The 24,484-nt window shown below is 46.1% G+C and overlaps 1 protein-coding gene across 3 annotated transcripts; it reads left to right on the top strand.

Annotated features, from left to right (window-relative positions):
- Positions 1 to 1,260: 1,260 nt before the first annotated feature.
- a1cf (apobec1 complementation factor) lies at positions 1,261 to 23,852 on the top strand. 3 transcript variants are annotated; one of them, XM_085169873.1, is made up of 13 exons: positions 1,261 to 1,397; positions 6,315 to 6,465; positions 6,553 to 6,687; positions 6,777 to 6,907; positions 8,484 to 8,722; positions 10,373 to 10,537; positions 10,716 to 10,813; positions 10,960 to 11,097; positions 11,560 to 11,704; positions 12,813 to 13,051; positions 15,358 to 15,494; positions 15,583 to 15,737; positions 16,139 to 23,852. In XM_085169873.1, the coding sequence occupies exons 2-13, from the start codon at positions 6,364 to 6,366 to the stop codon at positions 16,291 to 16,293; spliced, it is 1,839 nt and encodes a 612-aa protein (XP_085025999.1). In that variant the 5' UTR covers positions 1,261 to 1,397; positions 6,315 to 6,363; the 3' UTR covers positions 16,294 to 23,852. The 3 variants fall into 3 exon arrangements, with proteins under 3 accessions (XP_085025999.1, XP_085026000.1, XP_085026001.1); XM_085169874.1 differs by having other exon boundaries at positions 1,262 to 1,397; positions 12,837 to 13,051; XM_085169875.1 differs by having other exon boundaries at positions 1,262 to 1,397; positions 15,583 to 15,747; positions 16,139 to 16,273.
- Positions 23,853 to 24,484: the final 632 nt, after the last annotated feature.

The raw sequence follows: 24,484 nt of genomic DNA, 5'->3' as shown, positions 1-24,484 counted from the left end.
CTCTCTTCCCAATAAAGAAATCTCACATAAACGTGCATCAATTCAACATAAGGACATGAGAAATGACCCGCAACAAATGATGTTTAAACAACAAAAATAATCGGGTCAGCTTGTATTACCGTTACAACCAGCGATATGATTTTTCTTCCCCACGACATTTGTGCATTCCTTACCTCGCAGGAATCCTCCATTATTCTGAGGATTACCCAAAATCCCTTGCTCTTTGTGAATGTTGCAGGGTGACTTTTACAACAGTAGGTTGGTGCCAATGTCCCATTTAGGGGGATTTAACTTCGACTCTATTTAACTATGTTACACAAGCACTTTGGCGACAGTGGGAAGGAAAAACTCCCTTTTAACAGGAAGAAACCTCCAGCAGAACCAGGCTCAGGGAGGGGCGGGGCCATCTGCTGTGACCAGGCTAGTGGGAGCCATGCTAGTGTTAGCTATGCTAGTGTTAGCTATGCTAGCGTGGCTAACACTAGCATAGCTCACCTTTAACAGGTGAATCAGATGCACACTTGGAGAATGGGGCCTCCGTTTCACTGCAGAGTGCCTTCATGTTCGTCATATATCCATGCTGGACATTTTAAGACAGGGAACGTCGAGGTAAATGTGCAAATGTCCAAACAGTTCTCAAACTGTTGCTGTAAGGACATAACGACTTCCCGAAAGCTAAATGAAGAAGCTAGTCCAGTAGCTGCTAGTTCAAGGGGTACAATGAGCATTTTAAATGTCAAAAGACAAAACAATTTATGTTCCATGTTAAATTTTTATGTCTATTTACTTATTTTTATTACATAAAAAAAAAATTAAAAAAATAAACAAACAGATTTTTAAAATGATTTTGGATTTTTTTTTTTAAATGTAGTTATTTAATAATCATTGTGTGACTCTCCTGCTCCTCCACAGTTTTTAACACGGGGGTGTTTAGTAGAGGCAGCGTTAGGCCTCTAGTGGACGTCAGAAGAACTGCAGGGTTCAGGCCTGGAGCCGAGGTCTGAGTCAGAACCAGGACCAGGTTTTAGGCCCTGGGTTAAAAACATGACCACATGTTTGTGTGCTGTGAAGAGACATTTGCAGGACACTCCACAAGTATGTGTGTGTGTGTGTGTGTGTGTGTGTGTCTATATTTGCATGCATGTGTGTGTGTCTCCACAGATAGCAGCGGGTTAAACATTAACGCTGGGCAGCTTGTAAAGCTAACACGAAGACAGTGAACCTTTGGAGTTTGATATGATGTGATCACACACACACACACACACACACACACACACACACACACACACACACACACACACTCACACACAGAGGCCCCTGATGACACGTGAACACACAGTCGGCGCTCAGAATGACACAGCTCTGATCGGAGGGAGGTGATCTCTGAAATTGCTCAGGTGAGTTTTTGTCTCTCTTTCATGCAAATAAAGTTTTTTAGGTTTGAATTTTATATTTTAAACACACAGAGAGAGAGAGAGAGTGTGAACAGGTAAAGTGAGGGTCGTTCTTCCTCTCTTCTTCGCTGGTGTCTGGTGAACAGTAGCTGTCACAGAGGCTAAAAGCAGCTAGCTGAGCAAACAGGCCGGCCGGGGTTAATGGGTGTTTTAATGGAGAGAGCGAGAGTGCTAAGTAAATGTCTCCCTACCGCTGTGTGAAAGAAGAGAGAATGTGAGCGAGTGTCTCTCGACCCATAAAAACACCTGAAATTTAATTCCAAATGTGCGAGCGGAGCCGACAGAGCAGCAGCTTTTTGCCGCTGTGCAGCCGAGTTTACATTTATTTTGAAACATCAGAAATAAACAGTCGAGTTTCTGTCTGCGTTGGGTTTCAAGGTTAAAAAGAAAAGACTCCTGCTCTGTGAAGTCCCACATTTATACAGAAAAAGCTTAAAGTAACATATTTACTACTCAGTTTAATCCAAACAGAAGCTGAACTGTAACTTATTATTATCATAATCCAGTAATTAATCAGGAGCTAGTGCCACATTTAGCCAGAGTTTAATTTTTTTGTATTGTAATTGACTGTGTATAAAGATGGAAACTGCTGCAGCGCATTAAACCTGCATTGTTCCTAATGCCCAGCAGGGGGCGACTCCGCTAAACTCTGACTGTATAGAAGTCTATGAAAAAATGAGCGTCCTGCTCAGCTGATCTGGGTTCAGTCACTACTTTCAGGTCAGACTGAAGAAAACAGGAAGTGTATTTTAGAGTATTTTTCGATTTTGGTCCCGTCAGAGTCCGAGAGGAACAGGAAGGAGGAGGAGGGCGGGGCTACCTGTGTCCGGTAGATCCACCTGTCACTCATCAACTCCTCCAGTTTCAAAACAGGAAAATACTCCGTCTGTAAAGTCAGCCATCGGGAATCAGCAGCGAGTAGTTATTCATTTCACTTTGAAGGTCACCAGGACATCAAAAAGATCTGAGTGGAAACGAGCCAGGTGCTCATCAGGATCCAATCAGGACGTAGTGCTGGCGTCTAAACTTCTGTTTAAATGTGATCTTTAAGACCAGAGTAGGAATATTTTATGTGATTATTACCTTTGAAATCGATTTTTATTCACAGATTAAATTCAGTTATTGTTCACAAAGTCAGAACATTTGACCTCTGACGTCACACACCACTGCAATGTTTACAGGAAAATGACGCCTACCTTCATAAGCTCAGTGCAGTGCTTCACCCAGGTCACTGCTCGGACTTTTAATTTGAAGACACACAGGAAACGAGAGCGAGCTGCAGCGTTTAACAGGACAGGAAGTAGATTGTTTTCATCCAGTGCTGCGTTCAGCTGGAAAAAACATCTTATGTTCCTGGTGTTTATCACAGCTGCAGCTGTGTGACCCACACTGGAGTTAGGGTCAAAGGTCAACTTTTCAGAACAGAGCATAAACACTCTGTAGCTTGTTTGCTGCCTCAAACACACACCGTGGTCTTCAACGGGTCACCTGTGTAGATGTGACTGTGCAGATGTGACTGTGCAGATGTGACTGTGCAGATGTGACTGTGCAGATGTGCCTGTGCAGATGTGCAGATGTGCCTGTGCAGATGTGCCTGCGCAGATGTACAGATGCAGATGTGCAGATGTGGCTGTAGTGGTTGAAAGGTGGGGAAAGGTTAACCAGCGCAGCAGCAGAGATTACTCTGAGAGCGAGCTGCAGCTCACACAGGCTGATAAGGCAGATTTGCTGAAAGGCATGCTGGGATTTGTAGGAGAAGATGGAGGTCATGACTTTGGGGCTGTAAGTCTTTCATTTATTCTTTCATCATTTTGAACATTACATTTTAATTTAGGTTAATTTTTTTACCTTTAACTGATACTTTATTGGTATTTATATTAATATGTCATATTTTACACAGTTGTTATAAATGTATACACATATTTAATTATAGGTTACATTATATTTTAAGACACTTTAGTTATATCATTTTTTATTGAATCCATGTATTTTGACATTATTTTGATCTTCTACCCTGAAATTTGAACTTTTACTTTATTATGAACACTTCCACTTGAATGTTGAACGATTTCAATATAAAATGTTTTGATATCATATCACAGAACGCATGCTCATGTTATTTTTGGTCTCATTCTGTCAGGATGTATTTATAAAGATGCAACACACCAGCTTACCTAATCATGACTGTGATGCATGTAAATCATTCTGACTGACTGAAGTTTTAAGTAATGAAGGTTTTATGGAGCCTGTCGTTAAGTTCTGGGCGCTGATGGGCTTCCATACTCACAGCTGTGGCCTCCGCCCTCTCTGTCCGACTGGATAAAAATGAAAACATGCTTTTTGATTGAAAAACTGAAAATGTCAACAGATTCATGACCAGCTGAAGAAACGCAGATCTCTTTAGGCATCAGCTCTGTGTGCCAGCCAAACGCCCCTCTGTCAGCCGTGCTGATTGGTGGATCTCAGCAGCAGGTGACTGAGTCCAGCTGATGTTTTTCCACGCGCTGACTCTCAGCTCACCCTAAACTTCCTTGTGTGTTCACAGAGACACAATCAGACGAACACATTGATTTTCAGGAGTTTGGGACCCAGAGCTGGGGAGCGCTCTGAGGTCACAGCCCCGTCAAAGATCAGAGCACACACAGGCAACGCCCAAACTGGAGGGCAGTTTGATAAAGGACAGAGCTATCGCCGAGCCACCCCTCCTGCAGAGGAGAGGGCGTCTCTGTGCTTGTGTCTGTCTCTCCTCTTTTTAATGAAACTCTTTTGTGCTCAGCTTTTTATCACCATTATTCTGATGCAGCGTGAGACTTTGAGCTGTCGTAGAAACAAGAGAACACAAATATTTTAGAAATGTGTCTTAGACTGTGGCCTCTGTCAGTGCGCCCCGGGGCAGCTGTGGCTACAGTGTAGCTGCCATCACCAGTGTGTGAATGTGTGGATGACTGGATGTGTAAAGCGCTATACAAATACAGGCCATTTACCATTTGTCAAAAACCTGTTAAAAACGTACATTTATATTAACGGGCAAACAGGACTTTGACCACGAAAACTAAAACTGCGATTCTGAATAAAAATAATAACAACAATGATCATATGTTGCTATTGAAGATATCACAGTGATTAAAGCGCACACTCGAGGATTAACTGTAATAATTCATGAAAACTGGTGTCATAAATGTATTGAGCGCTGTAGCTGCAGCAGCTGAGGATCAGGACTTTAACAGCGACCTGACCTCTGACCCCTGCTGTGGACTGATCACCCCAGACGTTCTCTTTTTGGTGGCTTCTTGCTGTCATGTGATGGCGATTGTCTCAATGTGAACTTTCATTGGGGACAGTTTAACCCTGGTCCTCCATCTTTCTGTGCTCATGTGTTTACATCTCCACCTGTCAGCTAGCCTAGCTTCACTAACCCTCCAACCTCGCTGCTGTTTAGTTTTCAGTCTGTTTCTGTCCCAGGTTCTTCAGTCAGAACGTGGAGTATCACCTTTACATGGAAACTAGCAAGCTAACTTCCTGCTAACTGCTAACTGAGCTAAATTGTTTTTGTTTGGACGTTAAACCTTATTGCACCACCTGTGAGAACATCCTCGCTGCACTTTTGACTCTCAGTGATGCCTCTGGGTTTATTTGATCGTGAACTTAAAGAGGATCAGAATCTGGAGGTGGTTAAGGAAGTCCAACTTATCATGTAGCTGGCTCACGAGGTCCACGTGCTTGACAGTGCAGCTGTGCAGTCATGAGATGCCCGCGAGCATGAGCGTGTCAGAATGAACGGATGGCGGCGCATTGTAACGCGCTGGTTCAAACATCGTTTTGAACCGAAACTCTAAACGCTCTCATTGTTCCCATATTTCCACAGCAGCGACAGATGTTCTTGTGCTTAAATATCTAAATGACATGTGGTCATTACTGCTGAGTGGCTGAACGTTCTAGGTCTCTTCATAGTAAAGGCATTCTTCCTCCCTGCTGTCGCCAAGTACTGCTAACAGATGATGGTTTGTTCGCTGTGTAATGCTTTATAAATACAGATATTTACAATTCAATCATTTAAATAACTGACCCTTAAAATTGTGTCAGTACATTCATCATAAACCCAGCAGCATCAGCCAAAGTCCACAAGGTCGTTCTCTGTCTCTACATCCTCGGCTGACTGTGTGCTGTCCTGTGGTTCCTGTAAATAAACTGCACAGACACAGATACACAGGACGACTGTTTGTTTTTGCCTTCATCTCATTCCCAAACTGGGAGGACTGGGACCATGTTCTGGCCCAGGCTGTGGTTAGAGGGTTCAGGTTTGAGGTTTGTTAGAGAGGAGTGTGTGATTCATTCATAAAACACAGGATTTATAAATGTGCTGGCTTCACATTTGAAGCCTCGCATGTTTCCTCTCAGTGTTACGGTGAGACGGGCTTCCAGCCTGCAGCTTTCCACAGTCTCTGTCAATGATTACCGAGCAGACCTTGACCTCCCTGCAGCGCTCTTCAAAACACGACTCGTGTATGCCGTTCAGACCAGCAGGTCCTCCTCGACTGTTCGACCACGTCAGTGACAAAAGCTGCTGAAACCACCCAGCGTTTCGCCCGTCAGTGTCCGCACGTAAATGCATCTGAAGCAGCTTCGTTTAGATGTGCAGAGGTCCAGCTCAGGGACCCAGTGAGTCCGGTCACTTTCAGTGTGGAATAAAACCATCAGCACGACATCAAATGAACATTTAACGTCCCTCAAACATGTTAGGGTCTGAAGCTTGCAGTGATTTGCATTCAAACAGGTGTGACTGTATTGTGACAGGTGCAGGCAGACAGGTTCACAGCTGTTTGCATTCATAATAAAACCTTTGCTGTTATTGTCTTCCAGTGAGCACCGCTAATTTCCCTGATTTACATATCGCTGTCAATCACACCCAATGGATTCCAATCAGAAAGCAAGCGGGGACGGACTGGCGGGGACGCAGAAGGAGGCGGCGCTTCGTTCACTCATGCAGCAAACCGGATACCAGCTGCGCCAGGTACGTGGACCCTCAGACCCAGGAGACAGCAGCACGTGTCTGTTACTGCTCCTGAATGCTCTTCATGTTTTCCTGCTGGCGCTTCAGGAGAACGGTCAGCGGCGGTACGGCGGCCCACCTCCAGGCTGGGACGGCCCCCCACCGGAGAGGGGCAGCGAGATCTTTGTGGGGAAACTGCCAAGAGATCTGTTTGAAGATGAGCTGGTTCCTCTGTGTGAGAAGGTCAGAGAACCACGGTTAGGGAGGCGGTCACTGTGATCTATCTGGGGGTGTTGTTTCATCTGTTTGTGCTTCCCTCTACATCTCTTCAGTTTGGAAAGATCTACGAGGTGAGGATGATGATGGACTTCAACGGGAACAACAGAGGTTACGCCTTTGTCACCTTCAGCAACAAACAGGAGGCCAGGGCTGCCATGAAGCAGCTCAACAACTACGAGATTAGGTGATCCCTCTTTTATCTTCATTTGTACTGAATAATGAAAGGATACCTGAGCTCTCAGAAACACATCGGCAGGCTTCAGGTCTACTTTCTTTCAGTCACTGTCAAAGAAATGTTATTTTTCTAGTAACAGTTCACAACTGCAAACATAATGGAGCAGCAAACTAGGAAGCACTGAGTACCCAAACAAGCTGACCAGCAGGCATCTTTAATGTGAGCACCTTCTGCTGAATGTGGAGCACCAGCCCGTTCTCACTCCCGAGACGTAACATGCCGACGTTTTGTCACGTCCCGCGGCGTTCCTGAGGAACGCGAAAGGAGACCTTCGGCGTTCTTATGGTACGAGGCGGGTTTTGGCCGAAATCCAGTGCAATGACGCTCCCGCGGGAATAGACGTTCCAGCCCTGTATTCCAGCCCTAAACCTAACCTTATCCCTAGCCCTAACCATAACCTTTTTCCTCACCTTAAACAGGACTTTAATGATGTTAAATAGCGTGTTTCTAAGCGATTTGAAGGAAAAGAGCGAACATGTGTAGATTGAGTCCATACGGTTCTCATATTTCCTCATTTTTTCCGAGGTCGTCTTTTAGGAACGTGGTGGGTAGCGTAATATGTTGACGATTTGTCACCTAGCCTAAAATGTGACGCTTTGGGAGTGAGAACGTGTTGGGAGCACAGGTGGTTCAAGAGTCTCACCTGACTTCAGCTCATATAAGTCTTTAGTTACAACAACCAGAGTCAAACCAGTCAGGCGACTAGTCAAACCTGGGAGTCCAGCCTGGTTCTGATTCCTCATTGGTGACTGCCTTGTTGAGAGAATCATTAATTAACGTCGGTACAGACTAGCAGTACCCACCTACCATCACCCTACCAGCCGGCCATCCCCTACAGCAAGGGTGGGGAACCCCAAGGGTTGGTGTCCTGCCGGTTTTAGATCGCACCCTGGGTCAACAGACCTGAATCACATGATTAGTTCATTACCAGGCCTCTGGAGAACTTCAAGACATGTTGAGGAGGTCATTTAACCATTTAAATCTGCTGTGTTGGATCAAGGACACGTCTAAAACCTGCAGGACCCCGGCCCCTGAGGCCGGAGTTCCCCACCCCTGACCTGCAGCCTATCAACTGACCAATTAACCTTCTAAGACCCACTAACCAAACACCCAACCCCACGACCTTTAACCCTGCCAGTGACGTAACGTAAATTATTCTACCAATCCACCAGAAACACCCAAACTACGTAATGGTCCAGAGGAGAGGAAACCAGAGCAGATACAAGTCCAAAATTCAAACGTTCATGACAAGTCAGCCGATACAGTGAACAGTTTAGGCAGGAAGCAGGAGAGCTTCTTTATCTCAAAGCAGACCTGGGAGTATTACACCGGGGATGGTGCAGGTACTCGAGTGCTTTTAACACAAAAAAACTCCTTAACAAATAAACCCAAAGTCTTGGGTTGTGGTCACAGTCCAGTACAAACATAGAAACACCCAAGTGCCGATCAGCAAAGACCGAACAAACCAACCTTAGCCAGCTGGGTTCCCGTTTGAGCTTGAACCAAATCTTTCTCTGGCCCACAGGAACGGACGCCTCCTCGGCGTTTGTGCCAGCGTCGATAACTGCCGCCTCTTTGTTGGCGGGATTCCCAAAACCAAGAAGCGAGAGGAGATCCTGTCAGAGATGAAGAAGGTCACCGACGGCGTCGTCGATGTCATCGTGTACCCCAGCGCTGCCGACAAATCCAAGAACAGAGGCTTTGCTTTTGTCGAGTATGAGAGCCACCGAGCAGCTGCCATGGCCCGCCGCAAACTGCTGCCAGGTACCAAACCAAACTCAAACTCGAGTTTTCTTTGCTATGTACAGTTATAATTCCCTCTCTGACTTCAGGAATGATTCACTGAAGAACAAAAATAAGATGTTTTCAAAGGATCTGTTAAAACGGGTTCAGTTATCCCCTAAAACTCGAAGGCTCTGTTGATCAGCTGGTGCCAACTTCCTGTGGTGCTGGAGACACTGAGCAGCTGCAGCTGCAGTGGTTTAGCTAACAAATCCTTGACACCGGCAGTGGGCAGTTAATTTTCCTTCGGCGGCCACATGAGGGCCTCATCAATAAATGTATAATTGTTCAGCTGTAGCTCTCCACCCGGCTTCACACTGTCTAATACCTCGTAAAGTAAACCTAACATAATAAAAAATGCCAAAGTCTCTTTTTGGCTGGCTGTAAGGCTGAATTATCACTGGCCAATCACAGCCTGTGACACAATGTCCAATAGAAGAAGAGCTTGGATGGGCTTAATGATAAGGTAACTGCTGTATGAGTAATGTGATGCCAGTTTCAGATAGACCCATAAATATACCCAAAGCTGTTGTTACACTATCTGATTCTCCTGGAGTCTGAAGCTGAAAGTGTCAGAGATAAGATACAGAAACAGCTTTACTGCTTCTCCACAGGAAGATCAGGCTCATTGTGCAGCATTAAGTCTGATCATGTGGGTGGAAAGCCACGACACCGTGCCTCTGAAATCTGGCGTCCAATAGCGTCCAATCATCACTGAGTCCTGCTGAAGTTAAAGAGCGTCTGCCTCGTTAGCATCTTACTTGGTTTCTGACCCTCAACCCAACACCACAAACGTCACCAGCACGTCCAGAGGACAATTACACGCTCTAGTAATTTTAGAAAAATAAAGCCAGCATGTTCCTCTGACGTCCAGCAGAGGCAGCAGTGAGTCAGTCCCATAGACTCTCATGCCGGTCGCAGCAGATGGCCGCCCCTCCCTGAGCCTGGTTCTGCCGGAGGTTTCTTCCTGTTAAAAGGGAGTTTTTCCTTCCCACTGTCGCCAAAGTGCTGCTCATAGGGGGTCATATGATTGTTGGGCTTTTCTCTGTATCTATGAAGCGCCTTGAGGCGACATTTGTTGTGATTTGGCGCTATATAAATAAAATTGAATTGAAATTGAATTGAAGTTAAACCTTTACAGCAGAAATAAATGTGTTTACAACCTGTTTGGTCTTTATAGATAATTTCCCATTCATAACGTCTGTTTACATAACTCGTCTATTTAAATCGCATTAAGGCTTAAACTTTACCTTTTAGGGGCGTGGCCTCTTTGAGTGACAGATGGATGGTTACACAGGTGGCTATAGCTGCTAGCTGTCTGCCAGCTTCACCTGAACTGCTCCTCTGGACTGTGTTTGTGCTGTTGGAGCCTTCTGGAGCATTATTCATTGACATCATGTGACCAATAACATGGCTGCTGTGAGGTCACTGCACTGTCCAAGATGTCTGAGCTCAGTTTGAGAGGATTTATTTGGATGTTACTGATCAGCAGTAATTAACAGGTATAGCAGTAATTAGCTCCTCCTTCTCAGCTGAGGGGGAGTGGCTTCAGACTAGCAGTTTACAAGTCGAGGATCACAAAGAGAACGATCCCTCCCAGACCTGATCATGAGTCTCCGTCTTCTCTCTTAGGTCGTATCCAGCTGTGGGGTCACGCCATCGCTGTGGACTGGGCGGAGCCTGAGGTGGAGGTTGACGAGGATACCATGGCAACAGTGAAGATTCTGTATGTGAGGAACCTGATGCTGCAGACGACAGAGGAGACCATCGAGAAGGAGTTCAACAGCCTGAAGCCAGGTTCGATCAAAGCTCTGATTGTCCCTGAATGCGTCTTGTTGTTGCTCGTCTTTGTAACTGAAATGCAGACTTTGAAAGACAAACGTTTAAAAGTAATATTTGTATTTTATATTTGAGGACAAGTGTCTGCAGAAAGAAATTTGGTTTTAGAAAAGTACTTGTTGTATTTGTGCTGCAGGCGCAGTGGAGCGAGTGAAGAAGATCAGAGACTACGCCTTCGTCCATTTCACTCAGAGAGAGGACGCCGTCAACGCCATGAAAACACTCAACGGGAAGGTCAGCAAGGCCCAACATTTAGTTCTTCCTCTGTTTTCACTAATCAAAATCAGGTTTGATTACGCTTGTCATGCTGTAATCAGTGGACACCTGTGTGTTAACCGTGAGGAGAAGGTTTCTGAAAGACTGACCAGGATCTCCTGCAGGTGGTGGACGGCTCTCCCATCGAGGTGACGCTGGCCAAGCCGGTGGACAAAGACAGCTACGTTCGCTACACCAGAGGGACGGGAGGCCGAGGAGGCTCTCTGCTACAGACCGACTACACCTCCTACACGCTGGGACAGGTGAGTTATTGACGAATGTCATGTGACACAATGTTTGACCAACAGGAAGCCAACAGGCACTCTGAGTTATTCCTCCTTTCAGGGCAGCTTTCAATGATCCACAGCTCAAAATAATCCTTCTGTAGCTGATACTGAGCCTCGGTGCAGCCCCTCACTTCATTTGCTGTCTGAAACAAGCTATTTTAGCTCCTCCCCCTTTAAGATAATTTCCTCCTGACTGGCTGTCACTCACAAACAGAATGGTTGAACAGCAGGTGGGTGTGGCTTCCGTGTTCCTGACATGACCGGATATCTAAGAGTGCTTAGATCAGGGTTCCTGAACACAGACTGAGCTCATTATTAGCAGCTTGATGTTTATTGTGAACGACAGCAGATGTGACAGGAAACACCGAACACTGAAACTGTGAGTGTAGACCTGCTCCAGGGAACTCGTATCTGCTTCCTTTCTCTCTCCTCCTATAGATGTACGACCCCTCGGCGGCGTACCTCGGTGCGCCGGTGTTTTACGCCCCCCAGGCCTACACAGCCATACCAGCTCAGTTCCGCTTCCCAGCGGCCAAAGCTCACGTCGGAGGTCGAGGGCTGATCCGGACGCCGTCGGTCCGAGGTGAGGATGCCCTTAGAGCATGTGTGATCTCTGAATGCCTGCAAAGACAGCTCGCACTCACCTACAGAATAAAAGCACTCTGAGACTGAAGGAGCAGGTAGGCCCTCTGTCAGAACACCTGAACAGCTGCCTTGGGGACAGACTAATGCCTGGTTAACCACAGAGAACACACATGTCAGTGAAACACAGAGCTGACTCATAGAAACAAACAAGTCCACATTATTTCTAATGGCGAGCAGGGGGCGACTCTAAAAGGGAAATGAGTCTACTGAGTCCCACTACCATACCCCGCGCTCACCGTGTCACATGACCCCACCTACATCTTTTATACACAGTCTACGAGCTGGAGAGGGTTCATTTCTGAGGAAAAAGCAGAATCCTCCTTGTCAGAGATTAGATGGATCCACAGATTGACTTTAAAATCTTTGTGTTTCTCTGAGCAAAAGCCTCCGGGGCTCAGCTTTGAACCTGCTCTGCCTCTGATAGGCTGCTGCGTTTCAGTGCTTCTGTGTGAGTCTGAGCTCGCTCTGCATCCATCAGCACTTTCAGATTTTAGCTTTATGCTGCAGAGCTTTAAACATAAAAGAAAGCTGCAAATCAAACAGACTTCTGATGGTGAACTGAGAGTTTGTGAAGCCCCGCCCCTGAACGCTGACTGTCCAACCACAGATCAGTCAGAGTGAGACGTCTCAGTGGGCCTGCACAACTGTGACTTTAAAGAGTCTCAGAGGTAACCCTGCCACTGCGCGGAGGCTGGAGGCGGGGCCTCAGAAACCATCATTTCACCTGTGTCATGAAGCGGTTCAGCTGAATCACAAACACGTGATGATGTGTGAACGTTTTTCTGAAGCAGGAATCAAAAACAGATCCACGAATCACGAGAAGTTTCTGTCAATTCAGGCTTGAATGGATTTAAATACCTGAAACTCAATCAGGCAGGAAACGGTAATCGTCAACGAGCATCAGAAGAAGAAGGGCAGGTGTACTGTTACCGTGGTTACCACTGTACCTGTTCACTCTGATCAGATAATTGTCTGGCTGTGTGATTCTTCTTACGGCTGATTTCCGGTGATTTGATTGATTTCACTGCCTTTTCGATTTCCTGTAGAAATTTACATGACTGTACCTGTAGGGGCTGCGGGGGTGCGGGGACTGGGTGGGCGGGGCTACCTGGCCTACGCTGCTGGGGGTGGAGCCATGGGGAGAGGCGGTGGTGGCGGTGGTGCCTCCTACGGGCTGAAGGCAGACAAGCAGCAAGAGGAGAAGTTGTATGATCTTCTGCCGGGAATGGAGCTGACCCCGATGACCCCGAACCTGAAGGCCACCGCTGTCAAGCCTGCACCACAGGTAACAGGACACACCTGACCGGGTGGCACAAAAATCCAGAGCACACAACGCATAAAATTCATTCGGTTTTATTTATATATTTATCATAGTGTAAGTATAAACTCTGTAAGACTTTACAGTTATACAGAAAAACAATCAGACCTGGCGACAGTGACAAGGAAAAACTCCTTTTTAATAGGATGAAACCTCTCAGAGGGGCGGGGCCATCTGAGAGACTGATTTGGGGGTGGGAGACAGAGCACAGACTGGGGTCTCAACTGGTCCGGCCTGATGTGTCAAATAAGCTCACCTGGGCCAGCGTTACCCAGGCCTAAGCAGCTGGGCTGAGTAAAAACGAGGCTGGCCTCCTGCTGGGTCACCTCAGTGCTTCAGCTCCTTGTCCATTAGTTCCCAATTGGATCAACTTGACTCCGATCGACTGGTTTTCCATTACTTTCGAGTACTACCTAATGTAGATTGTTGTCATCATAGCAACGGGGCCGAACGTCCTGTGGCATAATTGGTATGTGACACGAACGCCACAACAAGGTGGACGTCGAGGCGATGATGTACCTGCTGCTCGGTCTGAGGCTTTTTCTCACACTCGGGGACCACGGCCTTGTTTTTGGAGACATTTCCCTCATTGCTGGGTTTCAAAAATGGCGTTTTCGATTTTTGTGAACAAGATGCTCTCATGACTCATCAAGTGATGCCACTGACCAGCCAATCGGTGGCATGCAGTCTGACGAGCTCACATTTTAGTGACTGCTTGGAACCCCAGCTGAGCAGCTACTACTTTAGTACTATGACTAATGGAAAAAACCTGAAAACTGTGGTGAGTCGATCCAAGTTAATGGAAAAGTGTCCATGCAGTTGGGCTGACCTCAGCCCACAGCTCAGGGTCTGGAGGCAGCGTCCTGGTCTGTCTGTGGACATCTGGCTTCATCAGGTGCACTGGGTGATCCACAGCTGGAGGAGAAGCCTGAGGCCACAGAGTGCCCACTGGAGAATTTCACTCCCCCAAAATAACCCACAGCATTCAGGTAACTGCATGAAGGGGAAAACTCAGTCAGTCATGTGACCTACAGCAGTGAACATGGGCCGCATGATGCCTTCATGGCAGTGCAGTAAATATCACACCTGATAAGAACCTCTGACTGTGAACAGCTGAAACAGCCACCAGGGACGAGGCTCCACCTGGTGGTGATATTCCACATTTACGTTTTCTTTTGTATTCAGTTTTTATTCAGATGAATTGTCAGTGAGGGAGACTAGGATACATCAGATCAAATTAGATTTGATGTGTTCATCTGCAGGAAAAACTAAACCCAGATCAGTCTGACGATACTGAAGCTGTCAGGATTTATTAAATGCTGCTCAAGAAAGGAAGAACAAACCTTTCAAATTAAAACACTAAAATGTACAAAATATATTTTCATATTTGGTCAAACAGACTCTCCTCGTACGTTTATACTGTTAGCTCTCACGCACCATTACTGTGGGTAAATACTGCAGTCTGCCTGTCCTCCTGCCTGTCCTCCTGCCTGCCTGTCCTCCTGTCTCTCTGTCCTCCTGCCTGCTTGTCCTCCTGTCTCTCTGTCCTCCTGTCCTCCTGTCTGTCCTCCTGTCTCTCTGTCCTCCTGTCTGTCCTTCTGCCTGTCTGTCCTCCTGTCTCTCTGTCCTCCTGCCTGCCTGTCCTCCTGTCTCTCTGTCTCTCTGTCCTCCTGTCTGTCCTTCTGCCTGTCTGTCCTCCTGTCTCTCTGTACTCCTGTCTGTCCTTCTACCTGCCTGTCCTCCTTCCTGTCTTTCCTCCTGCCTACCTGTCCTCCTGTCTGTCCTCCTGCCTGCTTGTCCTCCTGCCTGTCCTCCTGCCTTTCCTCCTGCCTGCCTGTCCTCCTGTCTGTCCTCCTGCCTGCCTGTCCTCCTGCCTGTCCTCCTGTCTCTCTGTCCTCCTGTCTGTCCTTCTACCTGCTTGTCCTCCTGTCTCTCTGTCCTCCTGTCTGTCCTTCTACCTGCCTGTCCTCCTGCCTGTCTTTCCTCCTGCCTACCTGTCCTCCTGTCTGTCCTCCTGTCTGGCTGTCCTCCTGCCTACCTGTCCTCCTGTCTGTCCTCCTGCCTGCCTGTCCTCCTGCCTGTCTTTCCTCCTGCCTACCTGTCCTCCTGTCTGTCCTTCTACCTGCTTGTCCTCCTGTCTCTCTGTCCTCCTGCCTGTCTGTCCTCCTGCCTACCTGTCCTCCTGTCTGTCCTCCTGTCTGGCTGTCCTCCTGTGTACCTGTCCTCCTGCCTGTCTGTCCTCCTGCCTGCATGTCCTCCTGTCTGTCCGTCAGGTCCTGGAGGAGCTCTGTCAGAAGAATAACTGGGGTCAGCCGGTCTATCAGCTGCACTCGGCCATCGGTCCTGACCAGAGACAGCTCTTCCTCTACAAGATCACCATCCCAGCTCTGGCTACTCAGTACCCCAACGTGTAAGCACGTCTCACCTGTCTGATCACCTGCCTGCTGTTCAGCTGGACGCAGCGCTGACTGTCCACCTGTTCACGTATCTCTCGGCAGCCATCCCTTCACCCCTGCTAAGCTGTGCGCGGGCGTAGAAGAGGCTAAAATTCACGCGGCCGAACACACCCTGCAGACGCTCGGCGTGCAGACGGAGGGCGCCACCGATGCCAGCTGTGCGACTGCGGCTGCCGTGGCAGCAGTAGCCTTCCCAGGTATGTGAAGGTCCGTACCCAAAGCCGACTAACGCTTCACTCAACTAACCGCTGACAGACGCTCACCTGCAGGCCCAAACACCACAGACTGTATATAAAAGATGGACGTGGCTTCAAAGCCTGCCAGATGGCGCGAGTGCTGATGACCAGCAGGGGGCGCCTGCTGTGTGATTGTAAGTGAACTCTCTCCTGATGACTTCAAAAATAAAACGTTCCGCCTCCTGCAGAGGACGAGAGACTTCACTAACCAGGAGGTGACGTCACAGCGGCTACCTCCATCTTTTATATACAGCCTATAAAAATGCTGAAGCTAAAAGGCTTCGATGGGATCAGAACAGCGAATGTTTTGTGCTGCGGTCCTGAAACAGGCGGTGCTGAGTTTGCATTGTGTGTCCCTGCAGGATACGCGCTGGCGGGCCCGGCGTCGACGGCGGTCGCCTCCCAGCTGAAGCAGGCCGTATCTCTGGGTCAGGACCTGACTGCCTACACCACCTACGATGGCTACCCCGCCTTCGCTGTGGCGGCTCGCCACACTGACGGATACGGTGTTTTCTAGAGCAGCGGTTTCAGAAGAAGAACGCCCACAGGATGCTTTGATGCTCTTTTCAAACTTCCTGAAAGCACAACATGAAATCTGATTGGCTCGTTATAGATACCAGTGCTCAGTCAAACCCAAACAAAAGGAATCGAATGCGCCTTCACGCTGAGGTCCAAACTCTCCAGAACTCGGCGGTTTGAGTCTCGCAGGAAGCCAGAAAACGTCTCAGACTCGTCAGCATCTTCTTCTTTCTCCACGCGTCGCTCTCTGCTCTCCAGCTTCCTGTAATCCGAACCACGGCTTCGTCATTGATTAGGCAGCCCGTGATTGGCTGTGATTGGTCGGTTTGAATTCACGTTTGGATCGTTTTTTTTCCTCGTAGCGTGTTTACAGCATCGAAGTGTAGCTCAGTCATTTTATCGCCTTCGTGTCGCTCGGTTTTTTACTGAAAGCTTTTGTGTTTTAAGAATCTGAGACCAGTATTTAAGTTCCTGTTTCAGTTTGTTTGAGCCGACATTTTTAAAAAGCTGTGACATGATTCACTTATAATACTGCTGTACTGCTGAAACGTGCTCTCAGTTCATAATCCTCATGATCTCCAACAGAAGCTGGATCAGAAACTGCTGTTAGAGTGGATCCATGGGTTCCTCTTACTTTGTGGATGTGGAGCTGCTGACTTCGTTCTGGTGTCTCTGAGGCTTTATAAACACCTGCTGATGCCGTGATGCTCGTCTCGTCGCTTTCATTGTTTTTCATCTGTTTTAACCTTTCCTTCATTCCACTGCCACTAACTAAACCAGGGTTTATAGTCTCTGGTTTAGTTAAACACTCGGTTAACTAAAGTTGCTAAAGCTGGTTCATGCCTCTAATAACAGTTTAATGAGTTTCCATGCTTGCTTTGAGGGAGGCGATTGACCTTTGACCTGTCAGGCGATGTCGTTGATTCGTGTTGACTTTTATTCTTAAATGTTTAATCGACGACACTGAGCTGTGAACACGCTGAAGCAGAGACAGTATTACAGTGTGTGAAGCACTTAGAGCTTATTTTTATACCAGGAGAAAGAATGAACGTCCTCGCTGTGTTTGTACAAACGGATTTTAGTCCTTTTTCTGTGATAATTGACTCAGAAACTGAAACATGGGAAACTGAATCAGTGCTTATCTGTCGAGCTAATTCTTCAGGTTTCTCACATCGTGAAAAGAAACCGCTGCAATAAACTGTTGATTTTTAATAATCATCTCAAAATGAATAAAATAAGATCTGAATAAACAGCAGCCTCCTCATGTCATCTTTGAAAGCTCAGTGAAAACTGAAGAAATGAGAGCAGAGGACAGTGATGGAAGCTGGTTCCACAGAAGAGGGCCTGAAAACTGAAGCTCTGCCTCCCATTCTACTTTTAAATACTCGAGGAACAACAAGTAGGCCTGCAGAGCGAGAGCGACGTGCTCTGATAGGGTGATATGGTACTACAAGGTCATTCTCTGCATTATTGTAGGGTCCACCTTACAACATAAAGCACAGTGAAGCGACTGTTGTTGTGATTTGATGCTGTTTCATTAAAATTGTTTTAGCAGAACGACATCATACAGATTAATATTCTCACTGAAAAAGGTGGAGCTGTAGTTCGAGGCTGTGACCACTAGGGGGCTGCAACCAGAGCACATCAGCTGTTTGTGTCTCGTTTATTATCGGTGAGCTCCACACAGACAGACTTCACCCAGCAGCACACTGTGGGTCAAACATTTAAAACATTTATTTTCGTTATATTTGTTCAAACGCAGGCAGACGATCAAAGTTTACATCACAGATCAAAAAGAGGCGGGAACATATAACACGAGGAGCATGTATAATTTCTCAGTGATTCATTTTAATTAAGTATTCTGACTGTGAACATGTGACCATCACGGCGTAGGGTGCATCGTCATGCTGACGGCCTTCAGGGAGTGGTTTCACCTTTCCAGGATTTCCACTGCAAAGTTAGGCATGGTGCTATCTTGACAACCCCCCCATGTGAAGTTTGGCACAGTCCTTGTCAAAGGACCAGGACATTCATCTTTCTGCATGTGAGACATTCATGTGTCTCTGGAGCTGCAGCGGAGAACTTGAAAGGATGTTCTCCTCAGCCTCACACTTATGGAGCTGTTAGCAGCTACACTGAGAGATGTTTGCTCAGGGGGAGAAGTCAGAACAGACTAAACTCATGGGCTCATCACCTCACAGGTTATTGTGAATGACCACAAACCAACACCTCCTCCAGCTTCTCCAGGTCAGACCCCGAGGCCTCCTCAAACCAGCCGTTACGTCCCGGGTCTGTCCAAGGGTCAATGTGCCAAAAACGCCTGACCTTGGAGGCATCCTGTCTCCTGTCGGTGGCGCTGTCACTTGGTGTTCGCTCGCTCGCTCTGTGGTATAGTATCGCTTCCTGTTCCTGCTCAAACACAGTGGTGTTTCTGAGTAGCTTATTTGCTTAGCAGTTTAATTAACAACTTTTAAATACATTCTTTTTTCACAGTATAATCTTCACGTGCTTCATCCGAAGCACACTTTCTGTGTACTCACTACCTAATTTATAGTATTCACTCACTGTCTCTGTACTGTTTCGCTAGCTTAGCTCGTAGCCGACCCGTTAGCACCATGGCTACTTCACCTGTCCCTTCTGCACTTTCTTGCTCATTGTGTCAGATGTTTAGTTACTCCTCGGCCTCCTTTAGCAGTAATGATATCTGTGTTAGGATGCCTGGGTCGTTGACCCAGGGGTTTTGAGTTTATTATATTATTTATAATTTCTAGTCTTTGGGTTTTCATTAGAGTCATGTCTTACGGTTTGTCTCTGTGTAATCCTTAGTTGCTGTCTCCCCTGTCTGCTATATCCCCGTGTCCAGTCGGTGTCTGTGTCTGTCCTGGTCCCACATTTCTGTTCCCTCTGTTGTAGTGCCTGCATGTGAGTCTGTGTCTTTTGTTCAGTCTGTGTTATGTGTTTCCTGTTTTACTTTGAAGGTCTCTGTCTTATCTCAGTGTGTTCAGTTTACGCTTCCTTGTCTCGTCAGTTCTGATTTGCCCCAGCTGTGTTTCCCTCCTGTTGTCCATTCCCTGATTGCTCCCTCTATGTATTTAAGCCCTGTGTTTCAGTTTGTCATTGTCGCGATCTACCGTTTATCTAGCTGTGTGTTCTGTCCGTGTAAGTTATTTTTTGGATACTCAGTTTTGTTACTTTTTTGAGTTTAACATTAAAGCTGTTTTGAGTTACTTTCTGTCTCCGGAGTCTGCACTTTGGGTCCTTCTCCTGCCTGCACACAGCCGTTCCTTAACAATCTGTAACAAATGTAGCATATTTGCAGCTCTGGAGGCCAGGATTACTGAACTGGAGACTCGGCTTTGCACCCTGCTCTCACCCTTAACTAGCCAGGCCCCTGTAGCTGGTGCAGCCGAAGATAGCGTAGGCCCCGCTAGCTGTTCCCCGGCAGACCCCAAGCAGCTGGGGAAAGGCTGGGTAACGGTGAGGAGGAAGCGTAGTCCTAAACAGAAGCCCCAGGTACACCACCAACCCGTTCATGTGTCTAACCGTTTTTCCCCACTCGGTGACACACCCGCCGGGGGTCAAACTCTGGTAATTGGTGATTCTGTTCTCAGACATGTGAAGCTAGAGACACCGGCAACCATAGTCAATTGTCTTCCAGGGGCCAGAGCAGGCGACATTGAAGGAAATTTAAAACTGCTGGCTAAGGGTAAACGTAAATTCAATAAAATCATAATTCACGTCGGCAGTAATGACACCCGGTTACGCCAATCGGAGGTCACTAAAATCAATATTGAATCGGTGTGTAACTTTGCCAAAACAATGTCGGACTCTGTAGTTTTCTCTGGTCCCCTCCCCAATCCGACCAGGAGTGACATGTTTAGCCGCATGTTCTCCTTAAATTGCTGGCTGTCTGAGTGGTGTCCCAGAAACGATGTGGGCTTCATAGATAATTGGCAAACCTTCTGGAGGAAACCTGGTCTTGTTAGGAGAGACGGCATCCATCCCAATTTGGATGGAGCAGCTCTCATTTCTAGAAATATCGACAAATTTATTAAACCCCTCAAAACATGACTATCCAGAGTTGGGACCAGGAAGCAGAGTTGCAGTCTTACACGCCTCTCTGCAGCTTCTCTCCTCCTGCTACCCCCCCAAAAACCCATCTCCATAGAGACTGTGTCTGTGTCAGCAACAAACAATTTAAACAATCACAAAGAAAGAACAATACAGTATCCACATCTGAACCAAAGAGTAAAACAGTGAAATGTGGATTATTAAATATTAGGTCTCTCTCCTCCAAGTCTCTGTTAGTACATGACTTAATAATTGATCAACAAATTGATTTACTCTGCCTTACAGAAACCTGGTTGCAGCAGGATGATTATGTTAGTTTAAATGAATCAACACCCCCGAGTCATTCTAACTACCAGAAATCTCGAAGCACAGGTCGAGGGGGCGGTGTGGCAGCAATTTTTCACACCAGTCTATTAATTAATGAAAGACCAAGACAGACTTTTAATTCATTTGAAAGCCTGATGCTTAACATTGTCCACCCCAGCTGTGAAACTCAGAAACCAGTCTTACTTGTTATCATCTATCGTCCACCTGGGCCTTACACAGAGTTTCTGTCTGATTTCTCAGACTTTATATCTAATTTAGTTCTGAGCTCAGATAAAATAATTATTGTGGGTGATTTTAACATCCATGTAGATGCTAAAAATGACAGCCTCAACATGGCATTTAATCTGTTGTTAGACTCAATTGGTTTCTCTCAAAATGTAAAAGAACCCACCCACCACTTTAATCACACTCTAGATCTTGTTTTAACATATGGCATAGAAACTGAACATTTAACAGTGTTTCCTGAAAACCCTCTCCTGTCTGATCATTTCTTGATAACATTTACATTTACAATAATTGATTACGCAGCAGTGGAGAGTAGACTTTATCAAAGTAGATGTCTTTCTGAAAGCGCTGTAACTAAGTTTAAGAATATAATCCAGCCACTGTTATCATCGTCAATGCCCTGTACCAACACAGAGCAGAGCAGCTATCTGAACGCTACCCCAACAGAGGTCGATTATCTTGTTAATAATTTCACCTCCTCACTACGTACGACTCTGGATACTGTAGCTCCTGTGAAAACTAAGGTCTCTAATCAGAAGTACCTGACCCCGTGGTATAATTCTCAAACACGTACCCTAAAGCAGATGACTCGTAATCTGGAGAGGAAATGGCGTGTCACAAATTTAGAGGATCATCATTTAGCCTGGAGAAATAGTTTGTTGCTTTATAAGAAAGCCCTCCGCAAAGCCAGAACAGCTTACTACTCATCACTGATTGAAGAAAATAAGAACAACCCCAGGTTTCTCTTCAGCACTGTAGCCAGGCTGACAAAAAGTCAGAGCTCTTTTGAGCCAACCATCCCTTTAACGTTAACTAGTGATGACTTCATGAACTTCTTCACAAATAAAATTTTTATCATTAGAGAAAAAATTACCAATAATCATCCCACAGATGTAATATTATCTACAGCTACTCTTAGTTCCATTGATGTTAAGTTAGACTCTTTTTTTCCAATCGATCTTTCTGAGTTAACTTCAATAATTACTTCCTCCAAACCATCAACGTGTCTTTTAGACCCCATTCCTACAAAACTGCTCAAAGAAGTCCTGCCATTGATTAATTCTTCGATCTTATATATGATCAACCTATCTCTAATAATCGGCTATGTACCACAGGCCTTCAAGGTGGCTGCAGTTAAACCTTTACTCAAAAAGCCATCTCTAGACCCAGCAGTCTTAGCTAATTATAGGCCAATCTCCAACCTTCCTTTCATATCAAAAATCCTTGAAAGAGTAGTTGTCAAACAGCTAACAGATCATCTGCAGAGGAATGGTTTATTTGAAGAGTTTCAGTCAGGTTTCAGAGTTCATCACAGCACAGAAACAGCTTTAGTGAAGGTTACAAATGATCTTCTTATGGCCTCTGACAGTGGACTCATCTCTGTGCTTGTCCTTCTTGACCTTAGTGCAGCATTCGATACTGTTGACCATAATATTCTATTAGAGCGATTAGAACATGCTGTAGGTATTACAGGTATTGCACTGCAGTGGTTTGTATCATATCTATCTAATAGACTCCAATTTGTGCATGTAAATGGAGAGTCCTCTTCACACACTGAGGTTAATTATGGAGTTCCACAGGGTTCAGTGCTAGGACCAATTCTGTTTACATTATACATGCTTCCCCTAGGCAGCATCATTAGAAGACATAGCATACATTTTCACTGCTATGCAGATGACACCCAGCTCTATCTGTCCATGAAGCCAGATAACACACACCAATTAGTTAAACTGCAGGAATGTCTTAAAGACATAAAGACTTGGATGGCCGCTAACTTTCTGCTTCTTAACTCAGATAAAACTGAGGTCATTGTACTCGGCGCTGAAAAGCTTAGAAATATGGTATCTAACCAGATTCTTACTCTGGATGGCATTACCTTGGCCTCCAGTAACACTGTGAGGAACCTTGGAGTCATTTTTGACCAGGATATGTCCTTCAACGCACATATTAAACAAATATGTAAGACTGCGTTCTTCCATTTGCGCAACATCTCTAAAATTAGAAATATCCTGTCTCAGAGTGATGCTGAAAAACTAGTTCATGCATTTATTACTTCCAGGCTGGACGACTGCAATTCATTATTATCAGGATGTCCAAAAAACTCACTGAAAAGCCTTCAGTTAATCCAAAATGCTGCAGCAAGAGTACTGACAGGGACTAGAAAGAGAGAGCATATTTCTCCTGTTTTGGCTTCCCTTCATTGGCTTCCTGTTAAATCCAGAATTGAATTCAAAATCCTGCTCCTCACATACAAGGTCTTAAATAATCAGGCCCCATCTTATCTTAATGACCTTGTAGTACCATATCACCCTATTAGAGCACTTCGCTCCCGCTCTGCAGGCCTACTTGTTGTTCCTAGAGTATTTAAAAGTAGAATGGGAGGGAGAGCCTTCAGTTTTCAGGCCCCTCTTCTGTGGAACCAGCTTCCAGTTTGGATTCAGGAGACAGACACTATCTCTACTTTTAAGATTAGGCTTAAAACCTTCCTTTTTGCTAAAGCATATAGTTAGGGCTGGACCAGGTGACCCTGAATCCTCCCTTAGTTATGCTGCAATAGATGTAGGCTGCCGGGGGATTCCCATGATGCATTGAGTTTTTCCTTTCCAGTCACCTTTCTCACTCACTATGTATTAACAGACCTCTCTGTATTGAATCGTATCTGTTATTAATCTCTGTCTCTCTTCCACAGCATGTCTTTATCCTGTCTTCCTTCTCTCACCCCAACCGGTCGCAGCAGATGGCCGCCCCTCCCTGAGCCTGGTTCTGCCGGAGGTTTCTTCCTGTTAAAAGGGAGTTTTTCCTTCCCACTGTCGCCAAAGTGCTTGCTCATAGAGGGTCATATGATTGTTGGGCTTTTCTCTGTATCTATGAAGCGCCTTGAGGCGACATTTGTTGTGATTTGGCGCTATATAAATAAAATTGAATTGAATTGAATTGAATCCATGTCAGCTGCTCCTTCCCATCAGCTGAGCAGAGACACCCACGTTTCTAACTGTAGACCCCATTAAAGGCTGAAGGAAAAACTGAAGCAGGTGTATGTGCTCCTGACAGATTTGTGCCTAACATAATGAAAGCTCTCGGTCCCCTTTTGTGAAATCGTCTATCAGGAACTTTGGGGTAACGTTTGACTCTGCCTTACTTTGGATGTTCATGTCAAATCTCTGGTTCAGTCCTGCTTTGATCACTTAAGAAACTTTGCTAAATTAAGTCCTGTTGCCTCCTCCAGGTACTCACAGGTGCTGCTGCTAATACAGCTGCAGTGGCTCCCACTGAATTCAGAGTCCATTTAAAGATTCTGCTTCTGACCTTTAGAGCTCTTCATGGACCAGCACCAGCTTACACTATTGAACTTCTACAGCCCTGTGTGAGGTCATGTGATCAGCACACGAGGCTTTTGCCACTGTGACCACAGAGCGTGGAGCTCTCTCCCTCTGAGCTACAGATCTGTGGACTCACTCTCTTTTAAAAACAAATAAAACTCATCTTTCTGGAATTACGTTTGGTCAACTTTTCTTTTTGTTGCTCTGGTATTTTTCGTGATCTCTGTCGTGACAGGTCAGATATAA

Source organism: Neolamprologus multifasciatus, chromosome 8 (genome assembly GCF_963576455.1).
Source record: "Neolamprologus multifasciatus chromosome 8, fNeoMul1.2, whole genome shotgun sequence".
Taxonomy (NCBI): domain Eukaryota; kingdom Metazoa; phylum Chordata; class Actinopteri; order Cichliformes; family Cichlidae; genus Neolamprologus; species Neolamprologus multifasciatus.
The sequence above is the reverse complement of the archived record's forward strand: the minus strand, read 5'-3'. Positions and strand labels throughout refer to the sequence as shown.